The sequence below is a fragment of the Dreissena polymorpha genome, chromosome 6, assembly GCF_020536995.1.
Source record: "Dreissena polymorpha isolate Duluth1 chromosome 6, UMN_Dpol_1.0, whole genome shotgun sequence".
NCBI classification, from domain to species: domain Eukaryota; kingdom Metazoa; phylum Mollusca; class Bivalvia; order Myida; family Dreissenidae; genus Dreissena; species Dreissena polymorpha.
Genome location: NC_068360.1, coordinates 86,251,329 through 86,278,735, shown reverse-complemented (window position 1 = coordinate 86,278,735; position 27,407 = coordinate 86,251,329). Strand labels below are relative to the sequence as shown.

The following is a 27,407-nucleotide window of genomic DNA, read 5'->3' as shown; positions in this document are numbered from 1 at the left end:
TGGATTTTCTTTTGTATACACATAACAAAGGAAGTATGAGTGTTTTCCTGATCTGTAAATTATGTAATAGAAAGCTATTTTAGGCTATTGAAAGTGATTTATTTGACGCCAACTATAACAGTTTTTTGCGGCCATGTTGTTGTTGTTGTTGTTGTTGTTGTATCTCTTCACCGCCTATATAGACGAACCTCTACCAGATCTAAAGATTTGCACAAAAGGTTTTCTTTCCCAGACCAGTATCGTGTTGTCATCCAACGTCTATGTACACTGTAGTATATACACAACTATTGTGTTTTCTTACAGTCTCTGCTCTTCTGCACTCAACCTCTAGGGTCAATCCGTATAAATTCGGACAAAGGGAGAAATTCGGACAAAACATTCTAAATGCATTTTACGTCACACTAAACCTAGCCCCAGACCTTCAGCGCCTACAGCGCTTTGATTATATATTGTGTCTTAAGTTAAGTAAAATTTATAGAAGAATTGGATTATTCCAATGGATATGCAAAATCATAGATGGCTTAAAGAGGGAATGCCGAGTACAAGGATCATAACGCTTTCTTTACTATTTACAGAGTCATTACCCTTTATTTAAATAAATTGCAATGCATTTTCATATATACTAAGGGGATTTTATTTTAACTTCATATATTAAAAGAGAACATTGAGAAAAGATATTTTAAACAAAAACCATATATCTATATTTTTCAAAATAAGTGCCCATTGCTATTTTTGCGAAATAAACATATATATTGTAATTTTCTCATGCAAAGCATAAATTCAAAAGTATTGAATGGATTTAAATGAAACTTCCAATATTGCTGCAGGTTTATGAGTATGTGAAGAGTAAGACCCATAACCCTTTTTCCTTTGTACCGGTATATTACAAAACGAAAGGGACGTTTTATAATACCTCTTTGCCACCAATTTTTAATATGTAACAATATTTTATCGCTTACGACGGTGCATTTTTGCGGGAATGTAAGTAAGTAATTAAGTAAGTACGTAAGTAAGTAAGTAAGTAAGTAAGTAAGTAAGTAAGTAAGTAAGTAAGTAAGTAAGTAAGTAAGTAAATATTTTATTAAAGTGACATGTGCAAACATATATAGAAATAACAATAGACAATTACAAAAAAGCATGCACCAGACCCAAACGGGCCTATAAGTCACATAATACATGATAAAATATTAAGCATGAAAACAGTAAGCGATTCAATGGTCAGTAACATAGTCAGTATATCAAGAATTATCGACATGGTCATATCACACATTCAGACGTCAATCAAAATATATATATTCATTCATTCTAATTAGGCAAAATATATGTGCTAAATTGTCATTAAGTTAAGTAAATAAGTATTTTCCTGCTAAATCACATTCCATAATATTTCATGTAGCGCCAATAATAGCGGCATGTAAGTTCTGACTTCAATGAAGTTACATTTTTACATAATTTGATTTAAATCAAAACTCATACTTCAAAGTGTATGTAGTGATCAAAATATTCATCCTTGTACGAAAATTCAAACTACAAGGATGAAACATGAAAACAATCTAATATTTATTGTAATATTTAAATAAAAGTGTATTCTTAATCGAGCCGAAAGATCAAGATTTACACTTCAAGAAAATAAACAATATCAAGGGTTTTAAGTATGCGACTGATGGATTCAGAACATAAAACAGTAACAAAACGCCACATGTATATTATACTAATGTGTTATACATATGCTTAACATGAATGAAGTGTAACAGCAACATGCATGTAACGTTCAACGTACCTTATCAATGCTTTAATTAAAATGGTATTGCATCGACATTGATTATGATATGATTTTATAAATACAGTCATCATTCACAACAAAAATGGCTTATATTAATGGACAAACATTATAAATGCTTCATATATGGAATAAATTGCTCCTACGTTTCAAATATGAGGCTACTAAATACTTTGCTAATCTTCGGGGTGATATTTTACAAGGTTAACAAATTTATCACAGTCTCTCATGTTCATAAATTCATCACTTGTGAGAATTTCACTAAGAAAACATATTTTTTTTATCCTGGTATAAGGGACACTTCAATACAAAGTGCATTTCATCTTCCACTGAATCAGTGTTACATAGTTTACAGAGTCTGTGTTCTGGCGCCTCACCAACATACCGCCCGGTTTCTATGCGGAGTGGCAGAATACCACATCTAAGCTGTGCGAGAAGAGACCGCTCATTTCGCTTTAAATTAAGGTTAAGATACGATTCCTTTTCAAAGTCAGTCTTAAATTTGATGTACGATCGAAATTCGGAAACCTGAGTAACTTGTAAGCGCCAATCAGTTTTATGATGTTCAGGGATGGGTTGTTTGGCTTCTTCTTGATTTATTGGTTGGCGGCTAGTGAACTGATCATTTAATCCAATTTTTGTCATAATATCTTTAACTTCACTACACCAGTTATTTTGACAACGAATGTAGTCCATATTAAATACTTGTTTGGTGATTATATTGTCATCGAGTAACACGAGTCTATTCCACATTCTTAACATGTTTAACCATCTTCTATAGTTGGTCGGGATCCAGCCAATATCACCGGTAATTGCGAGTATGGGCGCAAATCTGTGTACGCCCAGATAGTATCTGATCGCACGATGCTGAACGTTGTCCATTGCTTGGTATATATAATCTCAAACGCCCGAACAGTAATGCATAATTGGCACAACGCAGGATTCAAACAATTTTTGGAATGTATTTAACCCGAATTCTTTAAGGTCTCGTAGTTTTACTATTATTTTGCCAAGGGCTCTTCCGGCGCTTTTTCCAAGAATTTCCGCATTTATCGGAAAGTCACCTCTGAATGAATATGACGTATGACATTTGACGTGGTAATTAGGTCGTAAAAAGCGCTTTGTCTTCATATTTGTAAAATGGGTCTTTTGGTGTTTTTAATGTTTATTGTGTCAAAATATATAACATCTGTGAACAACATTGTAGGTTTGATGACTTTCAAGTTGCAACTTTCAAGTGCATTTTATAATTGTCAGATATCAATGTAGAGGCATGATAACATTATACCATTAGCCTTTTTATTGGGTAGATATCAGCATATGGGTATGATACAATTTTTTATCTAACAATTTAAATTTCTGAAATTATGACGCAAATAACAATAAAGCAAACACAAAGAAAACAAAAAATTTAGCCGTGCTCTGTGTAAAGGGGGTTTAATGCATGTGCGTAAAGTGTCGTCCCAGATAAGCTTGTGCAGTCCGACATTTTCCGTTTTTAGCTCTACTGCCAAATGCAGAAGAGCTTATGGGATGGCATGGTGTCTGTCTGTCTGTCTGTCTGTCTGTCTGTCTGTCTGTCTGTCTGTGTGTGCGTTAGACGTTGTCTTGTTTATCTGATAAAGTCCACAGTTTTCATCCGATTCTTTTTAAACTTGCTCAGTGCCTTTATATTAATTAGGACTCGAACCCTATTGATTTTCAGGTCACTGGGTCAAAGGCCAGGGTCACTGTGACTCGAAATAGTAAAAACTTGTTTATCCGATTAAGTCCACAGTTTTCATCCGATTCTGTTTAAACTTGCTCAGTGTCTTTATATTAATGAGGACTCGAACCCTATTGATTTTCAGGTCGCTGGGTCAAAGGTCAAGGTCACAGTGACTCGAAATAGTAAAAACTTGTTTATCCGATAAAGTCCACAGTTTTCATCCGATTCTTTTCAAACTTGTTCAGTGTCTTTATATTAATGAGGACTCAAACCCTATTGAGTTTTAGGTCACTGGGTCAAAGGTCAAGGTCACAGTGACTCGAAATAGTAAAATGGTTTCCAGATGTTAACTCAAGATTGCATAGGCTTAGGATCATGAATCTTCATAGGTACATTGATTATGACTGGCTGATGATCCCTATTGATTTTCAGGTCACTATGTCAAAGGTCAAGGTCACAGTGACAGTGTTTAAAGCAGTAGAGCGATTCAGGCCCTCATGGGCCTCTTGTTATTCCTCGTTTCTAGAAAGTCTATTCTGAGCAAAAATCTAGTGTAGGCGGATAGTGTCGTCCCTGATTAGCCTGTACAGAATGCACACGCTTATTTGGGACGACACTTTACGCAACCCCCTTTTTACAGAGCACGGCTCAATTTCAATTTGGCTTTATAATGTTCGCAGTCATGGGACATTTTCATCTTCTAAACCGCTGGGCAGATTTTCAAGAAACTTTTCAGGAATTATCCTGGGGTGACCTTTTTCAAAAGCTGTTCAATTTGTTCCGGTCCGCTGCAAATGTAGGGGACCGGGCCAAATACACATAGTTACTATAAATCACGCCCCTGGGGTAACATGATTGATTTAGTATTTAGTATATAATTTTCTTCTTTTGTTTTTGCCACATCCAGATTGGTGTCTGCGGTATCGGTTTTGATACCAATATGATTGATTGATCGATAGATTGATTGGTTGGTGGGTTGATTGATTGATTGATTGATTTACTTATTGATTGATTGATTGATTGATTGATCGATTGATTGATTGATTGATTTACTGATTTATTGATTTATTGATTTATTGATTTATTGATTCATTGATTTATTGATTTATTGATTTGATGTAGTGCAAACAACATTGGTATTTACTATGAATACTCTTTTGCAGTCGAAAGCGTGCATTATACAGAGGATTTTAAATTGCAAATTTTCACATGTTTATATGAATATTCAGTCTTTCTTTAAATGTTTTATATTCATCAAACACCCTACAACCGGACTCATGTATATCTTCTGACGATTAAAACCACTACAATTTTGGAATGATGGACGATTAACTTCCATTTGATGTTTTACAAATCCATTAACGTTTTACGGCAATAAAAATTAGCTGTATCGAACATTATATACCGGTATATTCTATATGAATTCGTTAAGAAACATAATAGTTTGATCAATCCATTTAATCCTCCACGCGTGCTTTAATTTTCACCGTTATTGTATTATAATCGATTGTTAATTGATAGTTCAACATGGATATTTTGATGAAAAGGAATTAGAAAAAAAGTCATGTCGTTTACTTTGCATTTCATGAGGATTTTTGGGTTTAAGGTAAGTTCAATCCAAGCTTCATCATCACCATCATCATCATAATAATCATAGATGGTGTAATATTTAAATATTGGCACACACTTTTAAATAAAATGCTCTGTGAAAAGGGGGTTTAATGCATGTGCGTAAAGTTTCGTCCCAGATTAGCCTGTGCAGTCCGCACAGGCTAATCAGAGACGACACTTTCCGATTTTCTGATATTTTCTATTGATAGAAAGTCTCGTTTTAGCAAAAATCCAGTTAAGGCGGAAAGTGTCGTCCCTGATAAGCCTGTGCGAACTGCACAGGCTAATATGGGATGACACTTTACGCACATGCATTAAACCCCCTATTCATAGAGCATGGCCAAAATGTTTTATACATGTATTTTGTTATCAATTTAGATAAAAAAACACGTCTACTGTTTAAATAACCAGCTTCTGTATGTTGTGTTGAAACACATTAAACCAAGAGGCTAGTTGTTATCAAAACGCCCAGACAATACTACTTATGATTATTATATATCAGAGATTTGTTTTGCAAGATGTGGTTTTATCTTGTATCACAGTTGTGAAGGTTTCGAAATGATGCTTAAGCGATAAGTCGGTGATATCAAAATCTTGTCTTTGTCCATCTGGTTTATCGGATTAGTAAAAATTTGTTCAAAATGTTGAACACTTGCATGTACTTACTACAGATCTATTTTAATTGATTAGAGCTTATTAATTGTTTGCAAATCACGCCATTATAATCCTTTCAAAGGAGTACACAAAAACACTAAAGACAGATAAATACGGATTAAAATACATGAATGATAAAGGACATTATTAAAGACTGTTGTAGAAAGTTAGTGATACATATATAGAAATAATACACGGGACAAACAGGCATGTCATTATTCGGTTTTAAAGAATAATTAAAATATACATATGTAATTTATCAAATAAACATATGTGAATCGAAAATGTGTGACTACAAATTAGTTGACAATAATTTCTAGTGGATATATTACGGTATTTAATGGAATGTATTTGAAAAAGTAAGTAACTTATGCAAGAGGTAGTAAACGTACTGTAAGTAAAAGTACTCTTAGTATAGTAGTAGAAGTAGTAGTAGTAGTAGTAGTAGTAGTAGTAGTAGTAGTAGTAGTAGTAGTAGTGGTAGTGGTAGTGGTAGTGGTGGTAGTGGTAGTGGTTGTGGTAGTGGTGGTGGTGGTGGTGATGGTGGTGGTAATGGTAGTGGTAGTAGTAGTAGTAGTAGTAGTAGTAGTAGTAGTAGTAGTAGTAGTAGTAGTAGTAGTAGTAGTAGTAGTAGTAGTAGTAGTAGTAGTAGTAGTAGTAGTAGTAGTAGTAGTAGTAGTAGTAGTAGTAGTAGTAGTAGTAGCAGTAGCAGTAGCAGGAGCAGGAGCAGGAGCAGCAGCAGCAGCAGCAGCAGCAGCAGGAGCAGTAGCAGTAGCAGTAGCAATAGCAGTAGTATACAATGAAATTATGTGGTTGTCCGTTTTCGCAGATTATTAATAATATTGCGTTACAATTGTATTTTAGTTTGCCAGTTGAAAACGTTCATCGGACCACCAGATCACGAAAAGAGGAATATTAAAAGAGAAAAGAGTAATACAAAGTGTGTGGGTGTACATGTTAACAATATTCTAACAACAGTATATACATAAGAAGAAGTATAAAACTTTAAAGAAGCCTTATATAGTGCCATTTTGACAAGTTATACCACTGCGATGTCAGTCGCAACCGATAAAGAGACGCGGGCGATTTTCCTGAACTTCAAAGAGCTGCGATGCCTCGAGAAAAATCTGCAGATATTAGACATCGAGAAGGAGTACGCGGAGAGGCTCATCGGGGTCCACCAGAAGGATATGAAGATCCACTACCGGAAGATAAAGGACAAGGTTGCGAAGATCCGCTCCCACTTGACGCCACAACAGATCGATGAGATGAAAACGTTGGAGGCAAAAGGAGCGATAAAACCGCCATCGAACATGAAGTCCAACTCAGCTATTCTGATACACGCTGCTGAGAAACGGCTAAAATTGCAGCCTCGGGCAAAGAGCGCCGTGCCCCGGTTAGGACAAAGTTTGGACGAGGAAGGTTTACGTAACGCCAGGAGCGTCCGAGCTACACAGTCGGCAGTGACACGTTCAGTGAATTTTGCAGGCAATAGAACTGCTATTTCCGAAAATGATTCTTCGCGACCATCCACTGCTAGATCGGCTATGTCAAATGGCGCTTTGTCGCCCGCCACACATGGTGGGTCGTACTCTGTTTCTGGTAGAAATGGGAATAAAAACGAGGTTACTGTATCCGGTCCCGTGCCAGAGTCACTGCGCAGAACTAGAAAATTGTCGATTTTCGTTGATACAGCATCACCGGTAAAACCTGTTGAAATAAAAATAGAAAATGCTGATAGTTCAGGCAATAACGATGCTGACAAAAGTGCTCACTTTTCAAAACAATTGACTCTAAATATCCCAAAGAATAACAATACGGGAATTTCAAATTCAACAAACACTTCCCCGAGAAGTAAACTTTCGCCAACACGGACAATGTCGCCTAAATCCCCGAATTCCAATCTGACGTCGTCGCCCGCGTCGTCCGGTAAAGGCAACGTTAATTTCGTTGATGGCGGCTCGTGGGCCACAAAGACCTCCACGTACCTTCAGCTGCCCTCACAAGCGTCCGAAAGAGCCCACACAGAGCAAGGTCAGTCATGTATTGCACATCCGGGCTCCCAAGACGGCAGTGTTTCCCTGTCAGTACCGATGATTTCACCGGGAGGTTTCCACCACAATCGGCCAACCAACATCCCGGCGACACCAATCACCAACTACGACGACGGACAGGGACACATCAGTACGAATGCGGCTCAGAAGATTGCGTTGGAGACCCGGAAGAAGTCAGTAGAAGTAGTGCGAAGGGTCTCGAATCTGCTACGTGAGGGAAAAACACGCGTCCCGTTCGATTCACACGATTACATGACGATTGACGAGCGAGCTAAAGCGCCGAAACCGTTCCGTTCGATTCGAGAAAAAACTTTCAGTATTAATATAGACAACGAAATTAACGACGAGTCGATTGGCGATGATTTGTACAAGGAAATGAAAAGAGGAATGCTTCTCGGTGAAGTGGCAACTGGTTTATATCTGGAAGACAAAATGGATCAGTTTGAAGACAGAGTTAACGAATACATCCGAGAAAATCCAAACTACGTGTACGATCCAGAAAAGACACGCGCGGAGATCGCGGGGATCCGCGAGGCTCATAAGGCAAGTAAACAAAATAAGCGGAGCAAGAACACTTTGCGAAGGAGACAGCTGGAGCGGAAGTTGCTGGATGGCGAGGCGGCGATGCGGGAAGCTGCGAAGGCGCGCTACATCCGGTTGGGGGACGACCAGCTAGATATGACTGGTGTTCAGACGCTTGTCGTGGATCAAATGAAGATGCTGAGGAGTTTAAAAGTTTGGCAGGACGAATAGGTCCCACAAAGTCGATTTCATCCCGAGGGAGTATACAACGCCGGTGCGAAGGAACATACGTCCCGGGAAAGCCGGAGTGGAGTGGAGCGTGGTTAAGGCGTACTGAAACACAACCTCATGCGTATACAAATGCTTTCTTCATTATATTACAATTACCGTGGTACAAGTAGCAGCCAGTTGTAAACGATGTCTTAAACTAATAAGTATATATACACCGATATTGAGTTTTAAGACTACCGGTATATCCATCAAACACTTCTATATTTTAATGTAAACTGAGAACTACGAATATTCCCTATCTTGGAATTTACAACCTCTATTCACCATACTTAGACTAAAAAACATAAATGTAAGACTTATTCTTATATTCTAAAATGTTTTTATGTTTAACTCAAATCTAATTTTGTATCAAAAACACTTACGAACAGATATGTAACGATTAAAGAACCATGAATAGCCTTTCTATATACATGTTTTTCTCAAGTAATTATTTCTACGAATGTTTTGGTCAAAACTTAACCGTTTTTTTGTAACTTTTTATTTGCTTTTATATGCTCCGCATTCTGGGAAAAACAGTGTTTAATGCATGTGCGTTAAGTGTCATCCCAGATAAGCCTGCGCAGTCCGCACAGGGATGAAACTTTCCGCTTTATGGACATTTTCGTTTGAAGGAAGTCTCTTCTAAACGAAAATCCAGTCTAGGCGGCAAGTGTCGTCCCTTATTAGCCCGTGTGGGCGTCACAGGCTAATCTTTTGACGATTTACGCACATGTATTAAGCCCAGTTTTCCCAGACCGAGTCTCATGTGGTCACGATTACCATTGGGAATCAAGAGAGGGAGGTGAGGGAGGGATATTGCGGCCATGAGTACATAGACAACTTCCGTCAGCACTTGGTCAGCACTTGGTATACACTAAGCTTTCATGGAACGATGTATATCTTTAATAGTCCTATTCAACTTTTTAAAGCAATTTAGCAGCCAGCGGACGGGGTTTATATAAGTTTTGAGTCTAAGAATAACAAAAATTTTCAGTGCACATATGCATTATTTGTTTTTAGTTCAACTTTTCACAGAATAATCCGGGCTAATACACTTACCAAAAATGTGGGCGTTTGCGCAATGCCCAGGTTAAGGTAAACGTTAAGCATCTATATTCCACTATTTCTACTACATGTATTGAATTGAAACTTCATAATTTTGTTCTGAGTCATGGTGAGAGGTAACCGAGCAACTTCGATAACTCTGACCTGCAACTGAACATCATAGGCATGGTTTAATTGTAACGTGCAACATCTCAATATCACTGTTTCACAGGCGGACAGACAGACATACACGAGGCAAGGAATGTATATCTATTATCCCATCTAGTGAAACATGTTTAGGACTAAACACAATATTTAAACATGACGGTGTGCATATGACGTCATACGCGCATCGTTTAAGCTCCTCTAGCCGAACGCCAGAGATTATGGGCAGTTCCCTCGCTCGTGCGTCCGTTCGTGCGTACACATTTTGTTTGAACATCTGAACGGCGATTTTTTTTTATAAGTGGCTGCTGACGGTTTAATTTACGGTTACTTTTACACTTCCGGCTCTTCATACTTGAAGTATCTCATTTAGATAATTGTACCGTTTAACCGCGCCAACACTGAACAAAATAACGCCTGTTTTAGATGGGTGACAGTTGCTGGTGAAATGCAGATAAAAGCGTTCTCAGTGTAAACGGGCACTGACCGTTCAAAAATGGTTGCTGTGTTATATGTATTTGTGTTTCTTGTCAAGTCAAGCAGTGCGATCTAGTCTGCAGCACGATGTATGCAAAAGACAAACTGAGTTCATTTAGCGGGAACTATGTCACCCCAGGAAACCCGATACCTTGCGGGTCGTGTAATACCATAGGGGACAGTGATGTGCATTTTGGCATGAACTTACATAGGGTAAGTAAATTAGAAAAATTAAATTTTTAAAAGTCCAATTTGAAACAACTGTGTATTAACATTGAAAACAAAGGTAGTGGCCTACATGTAGAAAAAATCCTGACAAATGTTCTTAAAAAATGAGCGAAATGTGGCTCCCTGAAGTAGAAGATCGGGCAAAACGGGCCATGTTCAGGAATTTAGGGGAGAAAAAACTGCTTTAATTTGCAAGCCACTACAATAATTTAAGGATTTATACAAACTTTCACATGTCTGCCATAACCTCTCAGCAGGGTTTCTCCAGAAAACTATTTATTGTGGAGAAATTTGCGTTTTAATGACCATGTTGGGAAAACATTGATACCATCTGGGGAAGACCAGGAAACCATATGTGGGTAGTGACTTTATAATTCTTTTTCAGCCATTATGTTGCAATTTCTTTGCTTTGTAGAGGCCTACAGTAAGTGTATGTGGGCTCATATGCATTAAATTGTCATTTTAATGCCTTATATATTATCAATAGTGCCTTTTCAACATTCTCAAGTTTTATTTCTTTTTACCAACACTATTTTGGAAAATATAAAGACTTGACTGCTTTGTCGCATACATTTATTGGTTAGGTACATAAAAATGATGTCTTAAAAAGTGTATATGGGGTTTGTATGTATACTATTTATGTGGCGTGTTCTGAGACTTTTGGTGCTAATTCGGCAAGTGTCATAATGAGAAAAACTCATTTGAAATGAAGTTCTAAACGTGTGCTTAATTTTTGTTTACATTGCCTTAAGTTTTATGTGATTTTACTGTTAAGCGTATTTAAGTAACATAAAAATCGGCACAGACAGGTTTTGGAAAGAATTGTCTATCAAACAAGTAGTTGATTTTGACTTTTTCATTTCAATGAGCTGACTTGCTACTCCCCTTTTAACGAATTCGGTCATTGCTTGTTTATAGCCGCAAACAAGACTTCAACACATGATGTTGATACCGATTTTATACATTTAACCACACAAAGTACAGTTGATTAAAAGAATAACACTTACCTTGTTCACAGGCAAGTTTAATCATGGTGGAAAACTTTACAGATAAGTTATTAAATGATTAAACTTTTAGTCATTTGTTAAAACATAATGTTTTTGTTATTTTAAGTGTTTCAATTTTAACGTAATTCCCTATGTGTTCGATAACTGGTTCGTCCACCATATTGTCAATAATAAACGCAAGATAGATAGATTTGTCTTTGATTTTGTGCAATGACAATGATAGATTTTAGAGTGACAATAGCTCTCATGTTGATAAAATATGTTTGAATGTTGAAGAAATTTGTAACTATTTTAACTATACTCACTTTATTACAGTATGCATTTTTAATAATTTATATTCCATTCCACAATAACGGCTTAAAATAATTGCATGAATTTATTAATTTTAAAATGGTTATCATGGTAACCACAAAGTTTTAATCATAGTCATGTAACTAACTCTGTAATATTTATGATTCCTAAATGTTTTGTTTTTTTATAAGTTTTGATAAGTTTTATGATATGAAATTGTAAAATTATATATTATATATATATATATATATATATATATATATATATATATATATATATATATATATATATATATATATATATAGCTAATAAGGTTGCATCAACATATGAAGTTTGAATGTTGTATGTTCATTTGTTCAAAACTTATTTCATGAAAATAAATCGGGCGGACAAACGGACAAAAATCGGGACGGACGTAACATACTGGGACAGGGACGGTCGGGACAAACCGATTCCTATATAGCCCCCCAAACAGACTTTGTGGCGGTATAATAATAGGGGGGGGGGGGGAAGACAACACTAGCATTGTGATTCAATGTATCTAAAGTGGACATTGAATAACCACATTTTATATAAGCCAAGGATTCAAGTTTCTGAAATGATGTTGGATGAAAGCCAAATAATATCATTTAATGTATTTAAAGCATTAAAAGTACATTTGTATGCATATGTGCCCACATACACTTACTATAGACCTCTACAAAGCAAAGAAATTGAATTAAAATGGCTGAAAATTAGTCTTTTTGTCACGAAAAAGAATTATAAAGTCACTGCCCACATATGGTTTCCTGGTCTTCACAAATGGTATCAATGTTTTCCAAACATGGTCATTAAAAAAAACAAATTTCTCCACAATAAATAGTTTTCTGGAGAAACCCTGCTGAGAAGTTATGGCAGACATGTGAAAAATTGTATAAATCCTTAAATTATTGTAGTGTCTTGCAAATTAAAGCAGTTTTTTCTCCCCTAAATGCCTGAACATGGCCCGTTTTGCCCGATCTTCTACTTCAGGGAGTCACATTTCACTCATTTTTTAAGAAAATTTGTCAGGATTTTTTCTACATGTAAACCATTACCTTTCTTATCAATATTAATACACAGTTGTTTCAAATTGAACTTTGAAAATTTTATTTTTTTCCAATTTACTTACCCTATGTAAGTTCATGCCAAAATGCACATCACTGTCCCCTATGGTATTACACGACCAGCAAGGTATCGGGTTTCCCGGGGTGTATGTATTAATTTAATAACCATGTTTAAATAAACAGTTTTAGTGTCTCCTACGCACATATATGCCTGAGTACACCTTACATAGCAAAAGTAAAGAGATTGCTAAAGTTGTTTGCAGGTTGAGAGTCAATCGGTTTTTAAAATACTCCACTGTCATATATACTTGTATTAAACACGTGTACATAGATTTATAATATATTAGAAATATAGTATATAACATAAAATTTCATATACGGGTTTTATATATAAATTAACAAACACGCAAAATTCATCAATTTTGTTTGTTTCTATTCATTGGACCCAGTCCAAGAAGACGTGCAGCGCGCTTAATAGGCTCGTGGCCATAGTGATCTAATTGGGCCATGTTCTCTAGTTAATGCTGTTTATGTACATTCCGCTGGTTGGTACGCGCACTTCTCATCTCGGCGAAGAACCGGGTTCAAGCGCTACTCTAGTTGAGACGAGTCTCTAGTTGAGACGAGTTTGGTTGAGTGTCAAAACACCGAACAGGTGGAAAGAGAGGTTTCCTCATGGTAAACCGCTCATCCCCCCCCCCCCCCTCCCCCTGAGCACATGACATCGCCAAAAATGGATGTATTTCTGTAAAACAATGGGATAGCAATACAATTTTTATACAAATTAATGAAAAACTTGTGTGATCCTATGAAAGTTTTAATGTAGAAGCGCTGGGACATACTGCGGGTAATCAGATAATGCAGATCTCGGTGCAGATGGGCCTCATTAACGCAGAAATAAGCCTCGCTCTGTGAAAACGGGGCTTAATGCATGTGCGGAAAGTGTCATCCCAAGCAGGGACGACACTTTCCGCTTTTATGGTATTTTTCGTTTAAAGGAAGTCTCTTCTACACGAAAATCCAGTTAAGGCGGAAAGTGTCGTCCCTGATTAGCCTGTGCGGACTGCACAGGCTAATCTGGGAAACACTTTACGCACATGCATTTAGCCTAGTTTTCTCAGAACGCGGGTCATTTAAGCTTCACAAAAGGGTGAGTTCATTTTGTGGATGCCTAAAACATTCTTCATTAAACAAATTGGAAATATTCTTCATATATTCGATTCTCAATTATGTGCCGAAAACATGATACTAGTTTTATTTAAAGGAGCATATGGACGGCTTTTACATTATCATAAAAATATTATTGTTAAAACAAGCATTATCTTTTCTTAAGTACTTGGTGAATTGTTATTTTATAATAACGTCTCTTATCATAAACGCTCAGTAAATATGTTATTTTATAGTAGTAAATAATGCCCGGACGCGGAAAAAAATAAGTAGTCGTAGTAGTGGTGGCAGTAAAACCGTATTAAATGAATTCTAAATTAAGTGCTTACTATTGACGTTGTCTAAAATACTTATTGAAGTGTTGAAGAAAATTTGTAGTTGTGTTATAAGGCTTCAAATCCAAAAGGAGGCGAGTATTTAAAACTTTATTTGACATGCACATATCTTTGTAAGAAATACCGTCAATGTGTCTTTGTAATATGCCTATATTAACAATTATGTTATTGTTATGAAACGGCTATCTGAACTTTGTTGCAACTCCGCATTCCCTTAATATAGAACATGTGCGTCATGCAAAACACTGGGTCAAAGGGTCTCAGACCGATAAAAAAATCTGCATTTGACATTCGTTTTTGTTCATCGTTGGCGACGAGAATGTATTTGACACGTATTTCGTGATGTTACTGGTAACAATTGTTCATCGCAACTAACAATGTTCTACAACAGGATAGTGTGTATATGGTACAAAAGCTTCCATAATAATAGACTCACTTATTGTTTAGTTTGAGAACAATTAAACTTATACAACTTTCCGTGAGCTTAATTGAACCGTTCTTATATGTAATTGACGACACCTTATACGAGGCACATATGTCCACATATGGCCTTACAGCGCCATCTTGAGCCTTAGAATCGAAGGCATTTAACCCATTTATGCCTAGTGGACTCTCCCATCCTTCTATATTGGATCAATTTATTTCCAACATTAGGGATGTCTAGTATATTTATTTCTATATTTAAAATATTTCTTACTGAAATTCCTTTAAGCAAACAGCGCAGACCCTGATGAGACGCCGCATCATGCGGCGTCTCATCAGGGTCTACGCTGTTTGCCAAGGCCTTTTTTTCTAGACGCTGGGCATAAATAGGTTAAGTTGGAATATCAACAACTAACCTATTATAATATTCAGCTTCAAACAAGGCATGCATTTTTAAAACACAGTCTGCGTGGAAATCGGTATTTTACGGATAACAATTTGTTACAACAATTCAGTAATACGGATAACAATTTGTTACAACAATTCAGTAATACGGATAACAATTTGTTACAACAATTCAGTAATACGGATAACAATTTGTTACAACAATTCAGTAATACGGATAACAATTTGTTACAACAATTCAGTAATACGGATAACAATTTGTTACAACAATTCAGTAATACGGATAACAATTTGTTACAACAATTCAGTAATACGGATAACAATTTGTTACAACAATTCAGTAATACGGATAACAATTTGTTATAACATTACGCAACTTATGTTATCACATTTTTTTGATTTCATGGAAAGATGTTAAACGTTTTTGATTGAACAGCATGCAATGGCAAGGTTGATAAATGGCACATTAAAAAAATAATTTAAATATTAATTAGCATGCATTTAGGCAAGTCTTTTACAAATTGTGTTTGTATAAGTCAATGATTTAGGGATGTCGGGAATTTTTCAATATTCACACGGCCGACCGGACCCAGATTGAACTAAATAGTTACATGAATATTTCAAATGCTTCATGAAACATGACATAGGTAGATCTAAGGACACAATTACTACGAGATAATTATTTAAGATTTATTTTAGTAATGCAAAAGAATATATATTTATTATCGTACCAACTTGCCCTATGTGCCTCCGGGCACAACAAGGACTATGTAGGTAGGTAGGTAACTTGTTAACAATATAACAAGCAATTCAAAAGAGTTGCCCGAACATTATAAAAGAATGCTTACACCTGAACAAATACAAATTATAAAAGAAGTTTGATAATGCAAATTTGTGATGGCTGAAAGTCACGTGTGGTAGCATTAACACTGTTTTAATGTGTTCGTGACGAGTGAACATTTAGAAAAATTCAATTTAACGGGATTACGTGAAACATAAATATTTAAGGCCACGACAAAATGCTAAGAGTTTTATCGGAGTTGCCGCATCAAAATTTCGTAAAATTCGTAAAATGAGCTATTTTGTATTTAATTTGATTTTGCTTTCATAGTTTACGACATCGACAGTGTTTTTTTTATGTTCAATATACTAATGACAGTAGATGGCAGCATGACATTTGGCCGTGTCTGAACGAAAATGTCTTTTTTTCTCTTTATTTGCTCTGAATCAGCCAGTTATAAAAATAATATTTCCAGGTTTATTTAAATCAACCGCTTCGCTTTCTGATAATGAAATGTCGCCCGAACGGTTGAAATGTATGGAAATAAGCAATTTGAATTAGTGGTATGGGGCAAATAAAAAATATAGAGCCAACAGAAATGTGTAACATTTTATTCTCTGATATAGGAGAAATCCCCCATTTCTAAACTAAACCTGATCCTTAATCAAAGTACTGACAGTCTAGCATGTCTATTACATTATGTATATTAATTATAAGTTTGATTTGTTTTTAAGAAAGAGAGCAATAAATGCGATTTGTGTGAATTATTTTTCACTTTTCTGTTCATTAAATGACAATTAACTAAAATTATATTAATAAAATAAGTAATATAGCCAAAGGATTAAACATACGGGATTTTTTTTAGAATAAATCCCTAGTTGATCAATTCTTAATACTAATTGTTATTAATGTAACTGCATTTAAAAGCATGGCTACGGGTAGCGACCGCGAAACAAGGGGGAGGCGTAGAAATATTGATGATGAACCAGATAAATAAAGTTGTGCGTATGAATTACCACTCTGTGTTTTCTAATGGTTTATTATATAAATACATCTATTTTATCTTTGTCATTACTTTATTGCAAACGGTTGGTTAACTTTTTCGTCTATATTGGATAATAGCTACATGTAATAAAATGTGAAAACAAATCATTGCTTGCATTTAAACATTAATCTGCTCCGCCAATCACATTAACAGGCTGTCTTGATGCAACTTAAACGATAAGCGACTACACAACTCGGCCATGTTTTAGAGAGTGCTTTCCAATAATATTTTATAAATAAAATTCTTAGAAACCTATTGACCACTTATTTCTTTTGACCTTCTTCCATGAAATACTTGCGCCAGCAAGTGTATAAACGAATGATTAATATAGATACCATACATAAGTATGTCAACCTCTTAGTGTCAAACACATTCTTAGAAGCTTTATTGTTTTATAAGTAGTTATAGCTACTGCTGTCTGGGAGGGTTTCATGCAAAAAAATAGCGAAACTCAAATACGTACTAGAGATAAATAACAAAACATTGCGTTGTTATGTAGATAATACTTTATAAATGTTCAGTACAAATATGTGTAATTTATAGTGCCGTAGAAACCACGAGGCTAGGCAATCGGTACATTTGTTCAAGAAGAAAAGCCTGATATTTAAATATTTATCCAAGCATAATCACATGCGATTATCTTTATTTTTTAAATAAAAAAAAGAAACTGGCTGAATAAACTATCCGAAAGCTCAAATGAGGCGGTGTAAAAACGCACGCACGGACGGAAACCTCGCCATCCCATAAGCTCTTCTGGCCTTCGGCTTCACATGGCATTTAAAATAACACATTATAATGTTAGAGGGTTGCTGTTCTACCGCATCTATTGCAAGTTAGCGCTAACATGCAATAGGGTAAATCCATAGAAAACGCCCAACCGAGTCAAGGGGTAGGTGTATTCAACAAAGTATAAAAAGTTAACCGACTGGTAAAAAGTTTTAAACGAAATTTAAAAACAAATAAATAAGAAGATACTTATTTCAAAATAAGTATTAAAGTAAAGTTTGGGCTAAAGTAAGTAATCGAAGTTGTGATCTTTGACCTCAATGTGTGAACTTGACCTAGAGTTATGGCCCTGTGTATGACTTAGTCCCGGATATGTGATAACAACTGCGGTAAGTTTGATGGATACGGCTCAATTGTTATTGGAGATACAGCTCATAATAGAACAACTCATATATAAAGGGATATTTTCAAGTCACAAGGACAATAATTCCATTATTTGAAAATAGTTTTCGTCACAAGCGGACGTGCATCATTCTCTAATTTGCATATTTAAAATCATACACAGTTTCAATGAAATCAACCCCAACAACTCAGAAATGGGGCTCCAATGCCAAAAGTATGCTTATTTTCAAGTCCAAAAGGCCCATGACTCCATCTTTTGCACATGTATTGCAACTTCATCCTCTTATCCATTTAAATATATAAGATACATATATCAAGTGTCAATCATATTGATTAAGCAGTTCATTTCAGAGATATTGCTCCGGACGGACATACGGAGTGGATTTTTTATATTGTTTTTCGATTTTAGTTACAAAGAACTGACCCAACTGGCCCCAAATGCAATCACAATCAACGTCTACATCTAAACTTCCTTCAAACAAAATTACAGCACAATACATTCATTCAAACATGTTTATCAATGAAAGTAATGAGTTATTGGTTGTAGTTAACGGACCTGAGCAACAATATACATTTACGAAGAATGAGTAGTAACAATTGATAAAGTTCTAATCAATGTTTTAAAATAATGAGAAGATGCAGATCATGTTAGAATATAACAATGTTTTTCTACTATAATGTGTTGAAAAATAAACTTATGTCTGGGTACAGATGCATGTTCACACTTGTGATATAATCTACGCAACTATACTCCTCGCCCTGTTATTTGACAAGAAGCTACAATACTATGAACCGATGATATGTTAAACAATCTACATAAAAAGGATAAATAACATTACCTGAGTAAGTCAATATATCTGCTGCTTTGTTAAAGTTATTTCTGTCTTTTAGAAATTGGACACGATCGTTGGTATCTTTACATTTCTCCACAGCTGCCATCATCTTATCTTCCTCCATGTTCTGATCATACCAATCGGCCGCCCTATATGGATTGAACATTAACTAATATTGTATGCATTTGTGGATTGCTATAATTATTGAATTAGCTCATATATATAACATAATGATTTGTATCAAAATCAATAACAACAGTGATATAAGTATATATATATATATATATATATATATATATATATATATATATATATATATATATATATATATATATATATATATATATATATATATATAATTGACTGACTAATGTTTTACACAGGATGGCCGTAGACAACTTGTCAAGCCAATTGTCAATAATTCTTGCTGGTTTCCGACAAACCGTGTTATGAAAAAAAAAGACTTTTGACCTCACAATGTGACCCTGACCTTCGATATATGGAGATGGTTTTATTACCTAAAGTAAGGAAGATTTCAAATAGCGGTGTTCGGATAATATGCCTAAAATCGAGCCGGAAAGAATCATCCTAGATTGGGATTTGTTTGAAGCAGTTAGAGCTACCCAGACACTGAAGTTCGCTGTTTATCAATAGGTGAAGAACACAAAATAACTTGCCTGTTAGCACATACTTGGAATGTCAATATCACTATTTATGTTTATTTTACTTCAGGTAAATTAGACTTTTAAATTGACAGCACTTGATCCGCGATAGCAAACTTAAGCACACTGGTTGCACGATATACGCTAAAAACTCGTCTGTTGTTGAAGGGTTCAACATAAATGATATGGTAATATGTATCGAGATCATTAAAGTGAAGTTTATTACGTTTTCAACTTAAAACAAGACTAACACAATACACATAAAGAGGCATATCAACGGTATTAGTTGTAATTCTTGACACGACTTGACTAATTCACGGCATTCCATTGTATGCATAAATATATTGATAAGCAGTAAAAGATTACCGAAATTGCAATGAAAATATGTATGCAAAACAGTTTTTATGTTCACAATTCGTGTACAATAAAAACATGATTCAACACAATTATTGCATTTTTATGAAAACTTTTATATACTTCAAAATGTTTTCATGTGAAAAGAAATATTACATAAGGCGATTATGAGTTATATGTTAAACACTCATTCGCTTCCTACATGAACTTCGTTATCGTAATAAGTTTTTGAAATTATAATAATCTTCCAACAAAACCCAACAGTCTTTGACTTTATGTTATGTAATAATACTGACATTAGTTTTGCTTTTTTTTAATCTACATTGACTCACATTTTCTAATGCAATAAATACATATGGAGGACGTGCGCGAAGGTTTACATTAGATTTTTTACAGATTGAATATTTTTGATAGTATGTTAGTTTGTTGGAACCATCGTTTGCTGATATAAAAAATGAAATAAAAATCGTGGGTGACTAGTGTGAAGGATTATGTTATTTTGTATATAACTAAATGGTGCATTCAATTTCGTATGATACGGGCATTATCAAGTTCCTGTATGCTATACGTGGTTGCATGTCGCGTCTTAAGAGGTTCAACGTGTCACAAAAATAGAAAGAAACATTACAAAAAATATCAATGTTTCTTTTAATCAATTGCTAACCAAAAATAACCAAATGCTTTTTCTAATCAAATTGATCCGAGAAAAAAAGGATGTGAACAAAAAAACAATAATATTCGCATATATGCACGTTCGGCAAGATGCAACCCTACCCGAACATGGTCCAGAAGTCGTAGATTAATTATTTTAATTCATCAGGTATTCTATGTAGTAAATGATCTCAAACAACACTTCATGGAAGTTGACATCTTAAGCCGTTGTCTGATAAATTAAAATTATAAGTGTTCCGATTTATTTTTGAGCATAACATTTAATGTATATAAAGATTTTGATTATTATTTTTATTTAATCAAATATTTTTCAAATATATGTAATCAAATATTATATATATATGAAAATAAAAAATGGCCGCTGATGAAGACCGTGAGGTCGAAAGCTTCGGCAAAAAATAATACAGCGTTTTTGTTTATATATATATATATATGATATATATATATGATTATCAAATACATATATACCAATGTGCTTAATTCTAAGGAAAGTTATCCGCTTGAAACAAGTCTTACTTGCAGCACACAGATTTTTAATGGTAAGGGTGTATCGACTTCTTTGCGTAACTAGACTCATGCTCGCCGTTACAATCACGCGATAAAAAGGTCTGTGTGGTCTTAGGGATGATGGTTGATTCGTATTGTGTAGTTTATGGGGCTACACATTCAATATCAATTGTCCTTGCTTCATAATACTTTATTTCTTGATATCATTCCCTTTTTTTAAATATATCCCGTTTTTAAACGACTATCCGAAAGAGCATACGCCCGTACTGTTTTTTCGTCAGAGAATAATTAATGCGAGTTTTAGTAGAACATTAAATGTCTTCTCTTCGCATCACGTATACCAATCAACATGTTTAAATCTGTAAGGTTTTATTTTGATCACTTTTTCCCACAATCGGTTGATGAAATAAAAAAAAATATATTATTGTAACATTGTTTTTTCATTGCTTGACTTTATGTTTGTACAATGAATTGTTTTACAAGGGTGGATGAAGCGTGCTTTGGCAACGCCTACAGACAAAATACACGTCCTGCATTAATGTACATGTATATGTTCGAAAACGACGAACAAAAGCTGGGCGTACATGTTCTTATTCGAAAATAAACAACGTTTACTCAGATGCCACCTGACAGCATCAAAGAGCACTTTTGGTATTTGCACGTGTTTTATCTGACACTTTTTTAATTGCACCTCATAAACAAACGTTTGTTTTAGGAAACGGTTGACAATACATTTAAACCGGATTTAGCTTGGGTTTGTAAACATTTTTGGTTTAATTTCTAGACATCTGGTACTAGGGTATTTTGTTATTGTTTATTGTCATCGAGAAAGGAAAAGTTGGTTTTGACATATGGTAACTGATGACAGCTTTCGATCCTACAGATGGTCACAAGGCAAACTCTTTTTTCTCGTTTACTATCCACGAGCTATGTTTTCAATTTTTATTTCAAGTACTAGTATAGCGCGGTGACTATTATTTATAATGTTGTTATATGATGAGAACAGAAGTACATTTAAGAAGTTCGGCAAAATTATGAAAATAAGAACTTTTCTTAATCTCAGATATGTTTCTAAAATAGCACGGTTTGTATCGGTCGAATAGAAATTATGAACACACGATTTCTCAACTTTAATGTAATCTACTGCATTTTCATTATAATGGTTGTTTTCAGTAAATCAAAATTAGTGCGCCCAAGCTTACAAACTACCGAAAGTTGCCTGTTTCAAATCTTATCGGTTATTATATATTTTTGACACAAGTAGAAATGTAGCAGTTTTAATGCAAATAGGCATGATGCGTAATTGTGGTAACCCTATTTCATTGCATTCATGGTATTTTAAAGTATTAACAGGCAAATTTTCAATAATATCTATAATGGAAGAAAAATAACCAAAACTACCGCAACACCACTTTATTGATTTGAAACATGTCCTTCAATTAAATAAATAAAATTGTAATTTTGATTGTTTTTATCTTGCATTGTTCACTGAAAATTGTAATGTCCTTTCTAGATTGTCCGCCAAATTAACTTAGGCCGTAAAGAAATGTCATCGGATGCCCTTTATTTTTTTTTTAATCTTTTTTTTACGGTTCATCACTTTGCCGATAAAACCTTTTACTGATCAGAAGTATGTTACTATCCACTTAAATTTGATGATGTTGGTGTCTATACCTTGGTTTCCGGCGGCAAAGAACACATTCAGATCGTCAGACATAGTGTCAGTTTATTAAATCACACATACATTTAACATGGCGTTCAAATGACCACCAACACAATACTAAGGATGACAAGTCCATAACTGTTGACTGAAACGTAACGATTGTTTTGTCAACCACCATAGTTTGGGAGATAATGAACACTTTGATTTAGTTGTTGATATGGCTAAGTACATGTATTTCAATGATCATTAAACCCAAATTCAAAAATAATCATTTTTGAGCATAGATTATTTTTTAGCATAAAATAAAGAGAAAATTTATTGGATTCGTGGGAAAATCGATTTTAATTCACTCGTGATCATAGAAAAAAATATTTTCTAGAATCAGTTGTGAATAAAGTCGTGAATAAAATCAAAGTAACTGACAGTACTGGTGTGACGATGCTTTTGAAGAGGATGGATATAAAAGCATCAATTTAAGATAATCTACATCACCACAATTGTGTATGTGGGTACGAAAATTTTGGGTACGAAAATTTTGTGTACGAAAAAAAGGGTACGAACATTTTTGGTACACAAAATTTGCAAAAAAAAATGGGTACGAAAAAAAATGGTGACGAAAAAAAAATTGGGTACGAAAAAAAAATTGGGTACAAAACAAAATTTGAGTACGAAAAAAAATTGGGTACGAAACAAATTGGGTACGAAACATTTTGGGTACGAAAAAAAAGTTGGGGGTACGGGGAAGTAGTATCCGTGGGGAACTTGACCCATTAAGCGAAACAGGCAGGCGAGTTACATTCTCGATCAAATATAACAAGAAATGTATTTTAAAAGATATTCGACGTATATTTTCTGTACCACTTATCTTAAAAAAACGTTCTGTTACAGTAAACCGTTTGTGGGTTATAACATAACGTTACGTAGCAGATATATTCAAAACTTGACATGCTCTTTAATTACACCACGCTCTTTAATTTCACATGTATATCATACCAAACTTTATATTTCGTTGTTTCCTTTCCTAAGTTAATGAGTTTATGTGTACGGTCGTGATTTCACATGCCCATGTGCATAAACATATAATTTTTCTCAATTGATTATTGTGTTTTCTCTAATTCAATAAGCTTAGGCATGTTTGTTTGTTAAGTACGGCAATAATTTCACGATGATTCCCAAAAGTAGGTATGAGCACATAGTCGAATACGACTTGAATACGTGAGTTCGCCCATGAACACATGGTAAGGTTAACTAAATCTCCGCGATATAACCTAATATGTGTTAAAAACAGCAAACAATATAACAAACGAATAAATTATCAAACATAGTGTGTGCACTGATGTGGCTCTGTAATTTCTGTTTGAAATGTTTATTAAATATGCAAAATGAGAGAGCACGCATACGACCGAGTTTCATAGATGTCATGCGGCTATTATGCTGTTTATATACCATACTCGCTATAACGTTTACAAATTGCAGGTTCGAATTAATTCGTTTTCTTTACACTCATGAACGCGTTAAACGTTAATTATACACGTTTTCATTCGCAATTCATTTACAGAATCACCACAAATGTCCAATACAATACAGAAAATGCATAGTTGTTTCATTGATCTATAAACAGAAAATAGATTGAATATAACTGATTTAAAATTAACGTTTGCAAACTATTATTTAGTCTTTTCCCCAGAATATGCTGTCCTAATTATAGCTGAGCTTCCTTTACCTTTATCAATGATAATCAGAGAGGTTTGCCGATTAGAAAAATCTAGCTATCTCAATCGGACCGGCTCGGTCTTTTACATAGGTCGCCATTGTGAAGAATTTTTTCATGGTATGATAACTTAGACGAGCTGCTTCGCAGCATCGTCAAAAACGATATCCCACCAAATCAAACAAATATCTTCTATTTAAAATATCATGCACTTAGTCAGTTTTTGCCTTTACATTTTGCTTTGACCAAATCTCAAAATCAAAAAGGTGTCAACTTTAAACCTAAGGTTACGTATGCGCAATTAATTTCCTTTTATATTACATATAAAATAGTTGAAGTTCGATATCAATTTTTACCATGATCAAGCAAATAATCAGTTTGTCATTATACATCATTGAAAAGATAAATGCATAATCTTTTGAAAATAAAGCATGTCATTAAATTCTATACGCTGTAACTCAAAATATTCACCTTAGAATCGATTTTGACACCTGTGGAGGCGGCCATTTTGGGCTCAAATAGTATGACCTACTTTCAAAGCCGGGAACCATCAACAGAAAAAGTAGAGCACAAAAATGGCTTTTTTTTCTTATTGCTTACAAATATACCTTCAATTTGATACCAAAACGTACCATTTGCAATGTATTTTACAAATCCTAGGCAGCATGCGCTGAACAATGTGTGCTTAGTATCAAGGTGACTGCATGTAACCCTGCAAACAGGAGTTCCGGATTGGGGTTATGTAACCTTAAAAGGTTGGTTTATCTCATTGGAAAAAAGGGCCATGGACAATAACCGTTCCTCTTACTCCCATATTTGAGTAATTAAATTTTGTCCGGAACGTATGTTGCACACTAAAAGAGGTATCAACTTTAAACTTTATATATTTGTAGCTCTCATTGCACAAGAACTAATATATATATATATAGCTTCAATATTTGTTTATAATTATTGAACTTTGGTTTATTTATACATTTGTCCAGAGCACATTTTGAAAAGTTTAAGTGGTATCAACTTGAAACGTATGTATATATGAGTCGTGTTCTGAGAAAAAAGGGCATAATGCATGTGCGTAAAGTGTCGTCCCAGATTAGCTTGTGCAGTCCGCACAGGCTAATCAGGGACGACACTTTCCGCCTAAATTGGATTTTTTGCTGATAAAAGAGACTTCATTAAAACGAAAATTATCATAAAAGCGAGAAGTGTCGTCCCTGATTAGCCTGTGCGGACTGCACATGCTAATCTGGGACGACACTTTCCGCACATGCATTATGCCCAGTTTTCTCAGAACGCGATTCGAGAGAGAGAGAGTGAGAGTGTGAGAGAGAGAGAGAGAGAGAGAGAGAGGAGAGAGAGAGAGAGAGAGAGAGAGAGAGAGAGAGAGAGAGAGAGAGAGCACCACCTGTTATTATTAGTAGAGAACACCACCTGAACACCACCTGTTATTATTAGTATTGTGCTATATATATATTGTTGATTTCATTTTGAGATCCCCAAATATTGATCTAACAACACGTCTTTTAATCAATATGCTGCTATATAGATATCGTTGATTTAATTTCGAGACGTCAAAATACAGCTCGGCTATTGAGCGATGATGTTACATGTCATCAAGAAAAGAACCTCTGATTTTGACAGCTGCTAATTGAAAGCTTTTGATACTAAATATGTTTACTAGGCAAATCTGTTACTTTTGTCCATTTTTATTCAAACTGATTCGTCTAAATTGGACCAATACCTACATCTGTGAACGGCATGCTGCTGATATTGCAGTCCGCACGTGGCACTATTCGAAAATACGCACGTGTCACTACTCAAAAAAGCATGGTATTTTTGGGAATCATGGTGATTCACGCGCACGCTCACGCTAACGCTGACACCAGGGGAGTAGGATAGCTACACTATATATATTTCATATATAATAGTCGATCTAAAAATAGCTGTGCCAATACAGCATGCTCACTATTTTTCCACTTTCAAACCATGATGTACGTTATCTAACAGTCACAAGAACGTGATTGTGCAGACATATTTGATGGTGAAAATTTGTACTAATTACACAATTCGGTGTATACATGAACATTTCAGATTACAAGAAACGAGGCCATGCTACAAAACTATAGTTTCACCACTGTGCCAATTCCTTAATTTTAATACTATAAATGTGCAATCCCTAGCACGGAATGCATATAAGATACCTACACATTAAACCACCATCTACACCCCAGTTCATAAACGGAAATGGTTTTCTTAATTTAGCATCTGTGACCGTCACCTTGATCTTAGTAGCTCAAAATGCAATCCAAGCCATGTGTGTATATACGCTAATTGCACAACAAATTTCAGTACTATATCTCAAAGCAAAGTCAAGTAATTTAGTTAACTGTATTTTCTATTTGTAATACCAATTCAAATGATCCGAGAGTCCCCAAATGCAGTCACCTGATAGGTCGCCAACAAAATACCTTCATCCAAAGTGAAGTCATTCAAACTGAAACTTTTGAAAGATTTTAGTGACTGAGTGACATTGACCAGCATCTGCCCCCAAATGCAATCACACGCTAGAACAGCCTACTAAGTAAACACAAATATAATTGGGCCGTGCTCTGTGAAAAGGGGATTTGATGCATGTGCGAAAAGTGTTGTCCCAGATTAGCCTGTGCGGACTGCACGAAACTTTTCGCTTAAACTTGATTTTTGCTAAGAACAGACTTTCTTGAAACGAATAATATCATAAAAGCGGAAAGTGTCGTCCCTGATTAGCCTGTGTGGGCTGCACAGGCTAATCTAGGACGACACTTTACACATGCATTAAACCCTTATTT

The 27,407-nt window shown here is 35.0% G+C and overlaps 2 protein-coding genes across 3 annotated transcripts in view; both read left to right on the top strand.

Annotated features, from left to right (window-relative positions):
- Nucleotides 1-5,654: 5,654 nt before the first annotated feature.
- Nucleotides 5,655-9,027, top strand: LOC127834327 (uncharacterized). Of its 2 annotated transcripts, none has more exons than XM_052360074.1 (2): nucleotides 5,655-5,919; nucleotides 6,618-9,027. In XM_052360074.1, exon 2 carries the CDS (start codon nucleotides 6,806-6,808, stop codon nucleotides 8,558-8,560), a length of 1,755 nt encoding a protein of 584 aa, XP_052216034.1. In that variant the 5' UTR covers nucleotides 5,655-5,919; nucleotides 6,618-6,805; the 3' UTR covers nucleotides 8,561-9,027. The 2 variants fall into 2 exon arrangements, with proteins under 2 accessions (XP_052216034.1, XP_052216033.1); XM_052360073.1 differs by lacking the exon at nucleotides 5,655-5,919 and adding an exon at nucleotides 5,971-6,112.
- Nucleotides 9,028-10,357: 1,330 nt separating this feature from the next.
- The window catches only part of LOC127836325 (serine/threonine-protein kinase Nek3-like), a 58,325-nt gene continuing 41,275 nt past the window's right edge, over nucleotides 10,358-27,407 (top strand). Inside the window, exon 1 of the mRNA XM_052362850.1 lies at nucleotides 10,358-10,498. Coding sequence (XP_052218810.1) covers nucleotides 10,373-10,498 — 126 coding nt within the window. The 5' untranslated portion in view covers nucleotides 10,358-10,372. The remainder of the gene's footprint in view (nucleotides 10,499-27,407) is intronic.